Source organism: Corvus brachyrhynchos, unplaced genomic scaffold (genome assembly GCF_000691975.1).
Source record: "Corvus brachyrhynchos isolate BGI_N302 unplaced genomic scaffold, ASM69197v1 scaffold71, whole genome shotgun sequence".
NCBI classification, from domain to species: domain Eukaryota; kingdom Metazoa; phylum Chordata; class Aves; order Passeriformes; family Corvidae; genus Corvus; species Corvus brachyrhynchos.
The window spans coordinates 625759-640226 of NW_008237609.1; the positions used below are offsets into that span (position 1 = coordinate 625759).

Below are 14468 nucleotides of genomic sequence, written 5' to 3' on the forward strand. Positions count from 1 at the left end.
AGATCACTTCCCTGCATCTGCCGGCTATCTTGCTGGTAATAACCACCCAGGATGTGGCTGGCTGGCACATTACTGACTCATATTCCATTTGTTGTCCACTGGGACCTTAAGGTCTGTTTCTGTCAAGCTGCTTTGCAGCAGTATTGGCATATGGGGTTATTCCATCCTGGATGTGGGACTGCAATCGCTTTTGTTGAACTTCATACGGTTCTTGTTGACCCAATTTCCAGCCTCTTGAGATCTTCTGAGACCTTTCCCTCCCATGTATAGACTATTCCCTCAGATCTGGTATTGCCTATGAACTTGCCAAGGGATTACACTATTCCACCTGGACATAGCACCGTGTTTTGTTCAGGTGGGTGTGTCACCCACCCTACAGTCTATCTCACCAATTTGTCTATAAAGATACCACAGGAGAAAAAACTGTAAATACTTAAGATTCCAACTAGTATCTTGCCTCAAATAACTCACTGTCCTTCTAGATAATACAATTTATTAATTACTCATTGATAACAGACAAACAGGATAGTATGGCAAGTTCAGTTAGTAAGTACCTATTACAGTCCACAAAATTAGTATCTACATATGAGAGCTGTTTCATAGGAAATAAAAGTTAAGGATTCTATTCACATAAAAATATATGTTAGATAAAACCTAGACTTCAGGAAACCAGTTATTCAGAAATGACTGTATATATAGGTTTGTGAGTCCAAAAGTTTGTGTGATTTTTTCCCCAGTGACCAGCAGTTAGTCTAATAAAAGATTATTACGTCTGTCTACACACTTGGCCTCCCTCACTCACAGAATGGTAATTTTAAACTGTGATGTGCAATTGCCAGCATTTTTACCTTGCACTCTCAGAAAGAGAAAAGGAAAAAAAAGGAAACTGAAGCTTTTCTGGAGCAGAGGAAGTATTAGTGTGCTTCAACTGTTGTTTGGAAAAGGAAGAAAAGTGTATGTGGGAATCATAAGCTTGATATAGCTCAGTATTATGTAGCAAATAATTATTGTTCGTGTCCAGGTTAGAAAAAACAATCAATTTAAGATATTGTCAAGGAAAAAGGAGCTAGGAAAAAGGTGCTAAGAAGAAGGAGCTTTCTCTTAAGTGAAATCTGAGCAATATTTTCAGTATACAGTACTTATCAGTGCTGATAATTAAGATGTATTTTATTGGTTCTCTAAAGTATTTTTAATGCCTGTTCGGTTATACAAGTGACATCAAGTGATAAACTACAAATCAAGTCTGGTAAGAAATTTTTTTTCCAGCTGATGTGAATTTCCTTCACAGAAAGTAGGATACAGTTTGATACTAACTCATGTATATTTTAAAAATTTCCATCAGCCAGAATAGTTGCAAGGAATGTGGCATGAAACACAAGGTCCAAGAAAAACAATATAAAAAAAGCCGAAACATGCATTAATTGGAACACTCTGAATAACACATCCTTTAACTGCCCAGATTATAATGTGTACAACACACTAATGTTTATTTATCTTTTAAAATTCAAATACATGTTAGTAAAATTATTGCATGCATTATTTCCACACATTTCATTCACATAACAAATCTAGAAATTATTTTATGAAGTGTAAGATTATTTGACAGTTAAAAAAGAAACAGTTAAAACCAAACCAGTTGTTTGCTTTTATAGTAAAATGGACATCATTATGACGAAAATAACTTTAATGAAAAACTCCCCAAAGGATTATTTTTAATGATTTTGGAAAAATGCTATGGTGATGTTTTCTTCTGCAGTTTCTTGTACCATACAGGTGCCTCTTTATTTGTCTGTAAAAGAAAGAACATGTAGTTGTGAGACAGTGAACACCAGAAGAAAAACATGCAATCTACACAAGTCTCCCTCCTTCCAAGGCAGTTCACAGTTGAGTTCTTTGCTTAAATGCAAATATCAGAAACAAGACTGTGCATTTAAAGTTACTATTACGACATGCCAATATTAAAACCTCCCTATTTCCAGGTTATAAAAAGCAGATTATAAGATAAAAATGAAATGATTTAAAAAAAAATATCTGTCACAATGAAAACAAGCATCAACTGTGCCATAAACAGGTTTCATTTGAAATAGCATCATCTGAGTTTTCCAGCTGAGAAAGGAATGGATCTTAGAAAAGAGATCTTAGGTGTGCCAAAACTGACTAACATTTTATGCAGAAATATAGTTATTAAAAAATTATAATTGAAAATAAAAGAATTCAGTAGTTTTCTGACTCTGTAGAAGGTATTTTAATTGCAGAGACTTATCTGTGAGCAACTTTTCCTTGCCTTCATAATCCTATGGGTTACTGCTACACAATCAGGATTACTTGTGGCAAATTCAGTGGTGGTTTGTAGAAAATAAAACAGTTTAACAGAAATAAAACGAATCAAGTAGAGGTGGAACAACGTAAGGACTGTTCTGCTTCCAGGGCTGGGTATAATCTCTTGAGTTAGTGAGCACTGTCTCAGTCTGTTGTCCCTAAACTTGTTCCTTTCTAGTTCTATTTTCTGTCTGCTCTCTATTCTTTCTTACCTCCACAACTTAATAAGCATTCAATTTAAAAATCTACTTTATTAATTTTGAAGATTTCAGTTACAAAAATGAATCTGCTCTATTTGTGCAAGCTTTTAGAATTCTAGAAATTGACCTAAACTGGCAGGATTTTCACAGGACTACTGACTTCCTATCTAAGAAAACCTGTGCCAACCACCCATTTTCAGTTCTCTACTCCAAAGTCTGCAAAGACTACAGTTTTTCACAGAGAAACTGGTTACAATTTCTAAGTGTAAATGCAGTTTTTCTGGATTCCTACACAGTTTCTATATCCCTAAGTAAAACAGGAGAGATTATGCACTGAAACCCCAGATCATCTACACAAACTATTTGCTTATGTTTTGGATCACTGAAAAGCTCCATCAAAGACAAAGTCTGGGTGGTACAATTTAGCACTACCAAAAGCACTACGGATGAGACGGCACTGTGTTTAGTTTAATAATGCTATTCAAGCAAATTTCGAACCCCTAAAATACCCCAATGTCCTCACATCATGTCCCAGAGATGCCACCATTTCCTACGTTTTGTGTTAGAAACCCACTACCTGGTGTGCTGCAATAAAAAAACCTCATACCGCCGTTTAAGACACTGTGGGTTAAAAGTCTCCACCAAGAAAGAAAGAAAAAAGACAAAAAAAGACTAAAAACACACAAAAAAGGGGAAGACTTCTCTTTGGACCAAATCAGCACATATGCTATGCAGTGCAGATACACCCAATCCACCCCAGAGAAAGGTAGCATCATAAAGTCTGTTTACAGAGTCATGATTGGTTTTGTGATTTAGCATTGCAGCTTGGTTGTCTTTGAATCTATCACTTCAGACACAGTCATAGTCAGAAACTTCTAAACCATTTTCATGAAGCTTTCCAATACCAGAGGCGCTAAATCTGAAGTGGGCCACTTCAAATATTAAAATCCAAGCTTTTTGTTTTTGAAGGAATAAAACAGGGTTTTATAATATCAAGCATCCTTAGCAACAGAAGAGATATCAATAGTGGTGTTCTATTTTTTATATATGTTTAGATACATACACACATACACATTAATATACATGAATATAAGTATACAGAAATACACCTATTTCCTCACTCCTGCTTCTCAATATAGATATGCACAAAGGCCACTTAATACACAATCATGGTAGATTTAAATTAGTATACATGGTCTGTGAATCTCTACAACTACTAAAATTTTGCTAACCACTCTCAGTATTGTAACACAACAATGGTATTTTTTTTAAGACCTGGTTTGCTGTGAACTTAAGATGCAGAAAATAACCAAATAGCTAAAAAACATCATAAACTCTTGATTTTTCTGCTCAACATTGACTGTTTTCATAAAGAGCCTCAAGTATTTAGCTGAATTAATTATATATCTCCTTGAAGGATGAATCCACATTTTTCTTTTTAAAACGTGAGGAGAACCATTAGAAGTTTTGGCACTTAGTCTTATCATAGTACTTACAAATAACGTTGGCTTAGGTGTAAATATATTTTCTTCTTCATGTTCTGACAGCAGTTTTACCAAAGGGTTTGATTTTTTTCCACTTGCATTTTTTACATCAATAAAAGACTGAGGTGGATTTTGTTCATAGCGTTTACCATGTAGATTAATTATAATCTGCTTCATTGTGGCTAGTTCCTATAAAACCACAAAAGAACAATGCTGTTATTCCGTTAAATTACATTTCAACCTCTTAAATATTTATTTGTTAATAATGAATTTATATTCACCAAACATGGATCAGTAAATCTAAAAAGGAAGAAGATATACTTGCTACAATGAATAAGATTACTACTTGGACCCTAGCAAATTAAGAAAATAAAATAGGCACAGAGGATTTATGCAACTCAAATTTTGTCTTGCTTAAAGGCTGTAAAAGAGAACATTTACTGTGTAGTAAGAAATACACTATCTCTTTTAACTTAGACTTCCATTTCATTTTAAAGAATTCTTTTGCATTTATTTTGTCAGGCTAAGGGAGTGTACAAATCTAATTTGAAGGACTGTGCCAACTTGTACTTTTGAGCACTAGGTCTTTCACAAAAATTTTATAAATACATTACTAGAAATACATGTCTTTATATCTAGATTAGAAAAGAAGAATCAATAAAAAACCTTTAGAGGATGTACAGCAAAAAGAGGATCAGAATGGAGAAGAAGTTTTGTGAAAAATGTGTGGAGAAAGGAACAAGACTATATAGAAGTGCAGACTTTTTTTGGATATCCTAATAATTTGCTTTGAAAACAATTTGAATTAAAAAAAGTAATCTTTCCTTAATACTTAGCTGAACAAAACAGTTTATTTAAAATGTACAGTAGAGTGAGAAAGGAAAAAACATAGCATTTTCTGACCTAAACTGAACATCCTTTGTCATCTTTCACCACACTTACTGCCAACATTCCCCCTCCACCCCACGTAATGGGTATGATTACTATAAAACAAGTTACAGAATTTAAAGCATTAATTATTATTATTATTACTACTAGTAGTATTATTTAGAGCATTCGTTGTTGTAGAATTAGAACAAGATCAGTAGAAAAGCCTTTCAATGTAAATTTTAAGATGATTTTACATGTTTTAAAATATTAATGTTTTTGTTTGCTTTTTACAAATGTCGTTGCCTTCAATAAACAACACTGTTACTGTATTAGCCTTATATATAATTAACATTGTCTTATCTCTCAACCAGAAAAGGATAATTTGTGTTTATAGCTGAATAACAAACATTTTTAATATCTTACCTATTTAATATTTGCCAGAAAATTATATTGATGCATGTTCTATTTTCATTGAATTATTAGTAATAAGTTAAAAAAACTCTCAGCCTTTTAAAATACTCCTGCCATATACCTTCTCTCTGTCCACTGCTGCCTTTAATACAAGAAACACAGTCAAAAGAAACATGCTGTAGCCTTTAAATTGTTGAATGCTAACTCAGTTACATGAATGGAAGTTACACCCCAAAGACCAGCTTTATAGAGTGTACAAATTGTTCTTGTATCTCAGTCATTTAATATTAACTATTTGCATAATTCAGTCATGTGTGGTGGCATGTTGAAACAGCATGACTGCAGAGCAGCTGTTTAAAAGGACTGCATAGCTGATGCCAGCATGTTTTTCAAAGTTGTAAACTCGGCAAAGATGTTGCCAAAGCAACACATAGACAGAATTTCTTGATGAAAATAACTCAAGCAAGTATACAGCAAATAAATACACCATCACAGGAGATTAAATTGTACATAAACAATGTTTTGACATTAGCAAATGGTGTTCCTATACTTAAACTGTGTTATTCTGTGGACCAAATAGTTGCACGTTTGAACAAGGCAAAACCCAAAAACTGCCACACAGATTTATTTCAGAAACGGAGTTGAAACTTGTATGTGTAGGGTCAAATTCTCTTGTGTCAAGATCCACTTGGCAGTTTAAAGTCTTCTCTACTTAACAGAATCTGTCTGGTACTTGACAGCACTGTCTGTTTTCAGACTTGGAATAGGCTCTGGAGAGTCAGCTCTCACACAAGCTTCCCTTGTGACAGGAGGATTCTCTAATGTGAAGCTATAGGAAGGAATGACAGGGAGTGGGGATGAAAAATTAGTCCACAACGAAGAAGCTATTTTGACATCACAGCCAAATATATCATGAGGATTTAGCTAAGGTTGCCTTAATATTTGTTCTAAAGCCCCTCCACATTTAGCAAGAAAGACCTTAAGAAACTTGGCAAAATAAATAGCACAAGAAACATCAAATCCAGTAGAAGTTATTCCGTTAAATTACATTTCAACCTCTTAAATATTTATTTGTTAATAATGAATTTATATGGGATGTGTACTGCTGAACAAGGAAAGAAAATTGGCCCAACATATTTGCAAGAGATTTACTGTTTTCAGCAAAGAAATACTGAAAACAAAGCTCTGTCTTAAACTGCAGTAATTTTAACCATCTCTTTAGATTTCTCTGCTCCCTGAACACAATTCTTACCTTCACTTTTAAGTTCCAAACCAAGAGTCATTAGCACTACCTGCTACTGCTGGCATGCTACCATGATTCTATGAATATTATTTTCCAATCCTAAAATCCAGCAAGTTGGTCTAGAAAGCTAGTAAGGAAAAGCAGCTCTGGAGATTGTACTTAGCAGAAATACGTGAACTTGTTCCAGTGGGAACAAGACCTTACGAAAAAAGAGGAAAGTAGGTAGAGGATTCAAAGGAGATGGGAAGAATCGTTTGTGTAGAAGGACATGTACTAGTTTCAGGATAAGCTAAGTAAAGGAAGATGTGAAGAGAAATGGATGATTTAAATTTTTATGTTTTTTACTGTGTCAAGTCCATGTTTCTATGTCCAGGCAGAGCTGTGCAAATTGTTTACTTACAATATTCCCTTCAGTTACTCAGTGCACTGTAGAAAATAGTGTTGCTACAGCTCTGCATTTCCCAATTTCACTGGGGAAGTATTTGGTCTTTGCCACGCTGGCTCCTGGACATATAAGCCATGCTGTGTGTCACTGTGTTAAGGCTTCCAGGTCTGAGGGCTTTAGCTTCGGAGAGCCAGACAGCAATCCTTCTTGGGAGGACTATGAGTACCAACACCTCTGAGTGGATTCACTCAGCTCCTCCCTGGGCTGGCTTTACACCTTTGGTCTCACTGTCACAAGCTATGGGAACACAAGCGCCCACTCACTGCTTACGCAACATTCTGTGGGGATGTGGCAGTGCAGATACATGGAAAACAATGCAGCTGGCAAAAAAAGGTGGGTTAAGATGACACAAGGAAAAAATTAACCTATGCAGCTGGCACAAAAACAGTGCTTATGTACAATTAGTGTCACCCATACAAACAAGTATGTATTATTAAATACTTTGAAAGTCTGTCCACAGCAACCGGATGAATTTTTGTTAAGGATGCTGCTCTGTGGGCCAGCCCAAGTCCCCATAATCAAAGTAATGAGCTATGTGACACATTAAGTGGGATTTCACTCGAACTTAAAACACTTAAATTGCTGTATCTAAACATAAGTATCTAACCACAAGCTAAGAATCTAATTTTCCATTACGGACAATGTAGCTTGGAAAGTGGCTCCATTCAGAAGTGGGACACTATTGGTGTTGTAACATCAGCCTTGCTGATTAGGCTGCTGTTAACTATAAAGCACAGAGAGATACCTCACTGCAGACACCTTCATTTTGATACCTAAATTATTCCCCTTGCATACAGATTTGAAGTATCAAATTACTTTCTGAAAAAGAACTGTGTTTCTAGAACAAGCTTTCATACCACAGATTATCTATGTGGTAAGTTTTCCAAAACATACAGAGATTTATACTTTAGGACAATCTAACATCCTGTATTCCACTTATGCATATTAATTCATATTTAGTAAAGATTACTTGAACTATAAAAGAATACTTGAAAATTCTGCATACATAACCAGGAAAGAGTTGGAATTCAAAGTAAGTGATTAGAATGAATGGACTGAGAACACAGGGAGTGATGTAGAAGGAGGTGAAGTAAGGTGACATGTATTGCATTGTAAATAGTATCAGAAGAAACTACTTGCTTATTTCCATTTATTTTTGGTAACTTATGTCCAACAACCTTAGTTAAAAATAGCAAAAGCAATTTTGTGTGCCAATATACAAACAGGGAAGGAGATATAAAGGTTGGACTCAATGATCTTAGAGGTCTTTTCCAACTTTTAGTGTTTCTGTTGACTATTTAGGTACAGACAAAGGATAGACAGCAGTCTTTTCCAGGGTGTCCATTAATTAAAATGTTTTCTGGTCTGGCATATTTTCCAAATTCCACCTTGCTAATTTATTAGGCTAAATGCTATCAGTGCTGGTGTTGTGGAACTAACTGAAAATCATCAAGCTTTAAAATAGTGTTAGAAGAACCAAACTAAAGAAGTGTAAGTAACTTGTAAAAGGTAAAGTAAAAAAGGGTATTACCTGCTCATATTACTCCAGAAAATTCAGAGATTTTTAAATGATGTTTGAGCTTAAAGTAAAAGTAAAAATAAGCTACAGTTTATTTCAAGTAGATTTTACCTGTCTATTATGGGTAATTGAAATAGTACCTAGAAAAATGGAGACTGAAGATCAGTTTTGGAATACAAAGGATAAAATTTGATTCCTTCAACTAGCAAGGCAACTAGAAGACAAGTAAATGGAAAAGTAAGGCATGTAGCCATATAAAATAAAAATGTATTTAGAGTTATAGATACTATAAAGGGAACTCTATTAACATTTGTTTTGATGTCCTTGATACACACTCAAATACACACAGACCAAAAGAGCATCTTATATTTTCCTAATTCAAAATTAATGTAATATTAGGTATTATAACAAAACCATGACTTACATTGTCAAAGCAAAATGAAAAAGAACTATCTCATATGGGAAATGACTGAGGGATAAAAAGGTGCTCTTTTATCATGCAATTGATGAAGTATGTGAAAGAATTGCCTACATTAAGCATTGTAATCAAGTATAGTATCAAGATAGTAATTTCATTTTTTTTTCAGTGAATTTTCAGCAGTATAATTTTTTTTTTTACTGTCTGTCATAACTATAATCAAAGGAAGAAAGAATCCTCTGTGCACTCAAAAGCTTGCAATAGCACTTAACATTATATATGTGTATATATAGTTATAATAACTATATAAATTTATATAAGCAGTTAAAATGACATGTCTATGTATCATGCTCTGGAAGCAGATGCAAAATAACAGTCTCAAGAAAAAGTAACTAGCTAACAGGAATTAATTACATACATGTCAATTCTTAGGTTCTTATGGCAGGGAAATCTTGCACCTCAAATAACCTCCATACAGTGACGTTGAAAAGAAGCTTTATGTAGATCAAACCAAACAGCTGGAAATCCGCAGTAGGAGGAGATATTTACCTATGTGGTCTCAAGATGGCTCATTCTGATGGTAAATTTAATGACTTTTTCGTATCACTAAAATCATAGAAGAAGCCAATGGGTATCAGACCCATCTGACTCCTTCCTCATTCAGTAAAGCCCATGGCTACTGTAGTCAGGTAAATATCCTCTAAAGCAAAAGTGACCCTAATAATAGTATGCAGAGTTAACTGAACCTTTATCATGACAAGCGGCATTCTACTTTTAGCTCAGCATATCGAATTTAGGAACTCTATATGCAATTTCCAATTGCATGTATTTATAAATTTACAATTGCAAATTTCACCTTAGATTATAACAGCATTTTTAAGCAGAGAACTTGTATTGTGGAAGCTGAACAAGAGACTTCTGCCCTAGAAAATATATCAGGTCTGGCAGAATCACTGAATTTTGATGACTGACAAGTGTTCTCAGAGAAGAACACAGCATAAAAGAACAGCACAGAAAACCAATTTCATGGTCAAAATGAGAAAAATCAGCTGAGAGAGGGATAAAACTAGAGGTCTCCTCCCTCAGGGATGCTGATCAAAAGTTAAGGTCTCTCCAAATTTGTGAGTCAAGCACTAACGTGATGATTTTAGATGTGTATTCTCACTCCCAATCCGTAAGAATCCTGTACTGTGAGAGCAAAGCATGTATGGTCAGGACCTCCTTTGGAAAGCTTGTGTTCTTCACTTTAACTGCCATATGGTCCCCATGTGGTTAAACTATAACTCAAAATAAAATATGTATCCAGTCTGGAGGCTGACTGTACATCCCCCATGTATGGAAGGGATTGAACAAAAAACTGCTTCACAAAAAGACTTAGTGCACCACAATTTGAGTCCAGAGACTGGACTCCTCAATGTGGAAGTCAAATAGTAGCTTTGAATGTAGCAGCCTGGTGACTATTATGGCTGCATTAACTTCTAAAATAACATTAACAATAAAAACAATAAATATATTAGAACATACAACTGAGGGAAGGTAGCCATACTGGGATGAAAAACATGCTCATGGCAAGTCAGCACAATCTGTCTTCACATGCATGTTTCCTCTTATTTATGCAGCTATTGTAGTCTTCAAACAAGTCTGCACAGGGAAAAGCACAGTTCAAAAATTGAGTCTATGGGTATGTTGAAGAATACTGATTTGAGAAACTTAAACCAGCATTTAAGAATGTTCTACCCATTTGGTAGTGTTCTGTAAAGAGCGTATTTTGGAATGATTTCTCAGTCTCTCAAGAATTAAAAGTTCATGTTCAATATACAAAGGTTCATGAGAGGATTCAGAGAAAAAAATAAAATTTTATACTTCCTTTATCTCCTTCTTGAAGGAAAATTACCTTAATCTGGAAAAAGGCCAGAAGGAACCATCTTTACAGTTGTCTTTCTCGAGGTGTTCACTAGGGTCAAGCTTAATGGGCATATCAGGTGATGGTAGAGAAAATACTAAGGATATTGCCCTCTATGAAGTCCTGTACAGTTCCTTACTTGGATCCCTCTTAGACTCCTACTGTAACTTTTGTGAAAGCAAAGGTATGTTAAAAATAAAGCTGTATCATTTAATTGCTCATATTAAGTTGGAGAGGGGTATTTGTGAGAACTCTGATTGCAGTTTGGCTTTGGAACATGTGACTGGATACTTGGTTGGATTTCCTCACATACATCTTTAGATATCTTCAGTAGTAATATTTAAACCTAGGCAAACTAGCTTGTCTGATTCCTCTACATTGCTGTTGGTGGGAAATTCAAAGGTAGTATTAGTTTTGCTTATTTTAAATTAGGTTATGGTAAATCACACCATAATAGTGCCTGTTTTTCTTTCTGACTTCAAATCCCTAGATGATTTTCAGATGTAGGTATCTACACTATAGATTTTTAAAATTAGGCAAGGGCCATCTCTGCTACTTTGTCACTTGACAAGCGACTTCTCAGATCATCTTTACACTGGCAGTACTCTTTAACAGCACTGGAGTTCACCAGTTAAAATGGAGGTAAACAAACGAAACACACTGTAGGGATTCTTGGAATAAACATGTTTCTGGACAACAACAGACTAGGTGACTGAAAAAGAATCTGGTTCCGCCTTTCAACATATGCAGTGACTTGCATACAACACTTTGAAGTTTGAGTATGGTACTCAAACTTTGGAGCAAAGCTAGAGGAAGGAGATATATGTGTTATTATCAAGGAATGAGACTCTCAATCAAAAGTAGTACCTACAATGCCTCTCCTCTTCAGAAGTGCTAACAATTCACACAAAGAACTATTTTAGAACTGTCCTTCAGTGGTTTTATTTCTGCTAGAGACATACTGCAGAAGACAGCCTATAGCCTGGAATTAATTATCTGTTCCCTTTTTTGGCTGAAGTGGGAAAAAAGACCAACACCATTAGCACAGAATTCACAACACTGGACAGTAAAATTAATGACAAGGTGTGAAATAGGAGAAAGACACTGCAGAAGCACCATTTTGACATAAAAGCAAAATGAAGCAAATGGTCAGTCAGTCCATTCCACTGCTAAAGACTGCAGATGGATAGGAAGCAGTGGCACAACTGGTGGAAACTCAGCTTCAACAGTGGAACTCCCTGAGCTTGTGCCTATCAGGAGTAGAATCTACATCCATAACAGAGCTCAACGAAGATTTTAACAACCGCCTATGAAATCAAGAAAACAAGTCATTGTTCAATCCTTCGAGTAAGGCAGAGTGTATTTGGCATAGTTACATCCTAATTGCAGCTGTGCTGGAAATATGAGAAGTCAGCAAGAATTCCGGTTAAGAACTGCACATATGGTCATCTAAGGCACATGGATACACACTGTAAAGCTGAAAACTGGAAGACAGTATGAAATGTCCTGATCAAACAAATGAACCTGATAACTGAGTGGTGGAAAGGTGCCAGACCATATGCAGGATGTTGATAGCTTCTCTGCACTACACTTAATTCATGAGTTCTCTGTATCCCAGTGCATATAAAAATCGTAAAATGAACTGACAGATCTGTGACTATATGGATCTACAAACTACTTCCAGTTTTATAAGGTGAACTAGGACTGTGGCAACAAAATATCCCAGTCACTGCAGAGAACAGCTTCTGTCTTTTTAGATACAAAATCTCTGCCTATTTCAGGTGTATCTTAAACTTGTTCTTAACAGTTTAATCTTTCTCACTTCTTAACAAAAATAGGAGATAATTTGTCTCATCATTCAGAACTAGCATATCAGATTCTTAGGGTTTTTTCAATTTTTTACTGTAGATCAGAAATATATTTGTAATTGTAACTAGGACTAATTCACCAAATACTTTTTTATCTGAGCCATTGTGACATTCATTTACTCAATGTTTAATAAAAAGCATGCTTTCTTGAGTAAGTACATCTAACAGGAGATGGATGCTAACATGCTAATATATTAAAACACCTTTATTTACATAAATTATTATGGAGAAGTTACTGTATTTTCTGAGATGGTAATATTCTAGTTTAATTTTTCCTGTCTTTGTTATTTCTTACATAGTATTTAAATTCACTTTCCACTTGATAATAGTCAAATGCTACCATGAAATGAACAAAAGTAAAATTTTTACATAGTTGGATATGCAGTAGAATGTGACAGAAATATACATAGCCAATACAGGAAAAAGAATATAACACGGGTTACATCTTGAGAAAATATGAACAATTTCAGATTAATTAACAATTTCTTGTTTAAAAGCTTATAATTTTAATTGATTCTGGCTCTCTCAAAACCATATGATTTAAAATACACATGTCAATTCCGTCCCATAATCCATATATAAGTTGCATTTTGCCTATGAAACCTCCTATTTAGTACACAGCTGCTTACTGTACACCACTGTGAATATAAAGATAATTCTTGCAAAAAATATATATTAAAAATAGTAACATACTCTGAATAATACAGCTCAAAGAAAAGAGTCAATGCTGTTAAGTCCTTCTTCTTCCTAAATTCAGTACTATTTGGAATTCAATTTTTATTAAAGCTTGACAGCAACAAAATAGATAACAAAAAGACGAGAGATACTGCTTAGGAGCATATTTTTCTTTGTGAAAAATGAGCCAGAAACTTCTCTACACTCGTTTAGCAAAGTAAATGTCACTTTGTTTCTCCAAGCTTAAAGCTGAGAATAGCTCCGGGGCTTACTTGTGATGCAGAAATGTCCCTGTAATCTACTTAGAAAACATGCAGAACATTAATAGAAACTAGAATCTTGAAACATAAACGTAGCATAAGAAAAATGATAATTACTCTGTGGCTTAACATTTAAAAAGAGAGCTAAGCATTGTACATCAGCATTTTTTTATATAAAACAAGTTGCAGCACATAGATGAGCAGGAAGTCATTCACTTTGGAAACAAAATAATTTTGACATTATCGTGTACAATCTTTCTACACAGAAGAGGGGGAAGAGGCAGAGATAAGAGATTGTTTGAAGGCACCTGTTACCAATCACATCTTTTCATTCGTGTCTTCCCAACCCCTGCAGATACCCCTTCCTTCCCCTCTCCCCAACAAAGCAGTTTTCTCCTTTTATCCACTAAGCTTCCATCCCTGATTAAACACGTACTGCCCTCCCCCTTATGACTCCAAAGCTTTTTATGAGCGTCTGAACTTCTCTCCACCTCTGTTTTTTTGCAGATGGCAGCTGTTGCTACTCTGCAGGTTCCTAAATCCAACATATTGGCTTTCTGTCCTAGGTTATTCCTAGTCAATCTTCTTCAGCATAACTTAATTACAGCTAAGGATAGTATTAGCCGGACTTTAAAGTATGACTAATAGTGAAATGCTGAAAACTCATCTGGAATTTTCAAGGTCATTGCTGAGATGCAATTAAAATCTGGGCACAGAGAATTCAGCAGTGAGGGGCAGTCCCCAAAGGCAATATGAAAGTAAAAAGGACAAACCTAGTAATGTAGAATGGACTGGTCAAAGTAAGGTAAAGCAGAGATACTTCAGTACACCTTGCTTTTCCACAAAAGAGGAA

At 35.1% G+C, this 14468-nt stretch overlaps 1 protein-coding gene across 4 annotated transcripts in view; it reads right to left on the minus strand.

Annotated features, from left to right (window-relative positions):
• Positions 1-473: 473 nt before the first annotated feature.
• The window catches only part of PIBF1 (progesterone immunomodulatory binding factor 1), a 107151-nt gene continuing 93156 nt past the window's right edge, over positions 474-14468 (minus strand). For 2 of the 4 annotated variants that reach the window (XM_017731612.1, XM_008631640.2), the window contains exons 17-18: positions 4016-4192; positions 474-1789 (exon numbers count right to left, since the gene is read on the minus strand). In XM_017731612.1, coding sequence (XP_017587101.1) covers positions 1733-1789; positions 4016-4192 — 234 coding nt within the window. In that variant the 3' untranslated portion in view covers positions 474-1732. Of the gene's footprint in view, positions 1790-4015; positions 4193-14468 lie in introns of those variants that run through there. The other 2 variants (XM_017731613.1, XM_017731614.1) reach the window with 2 other exon arrangements.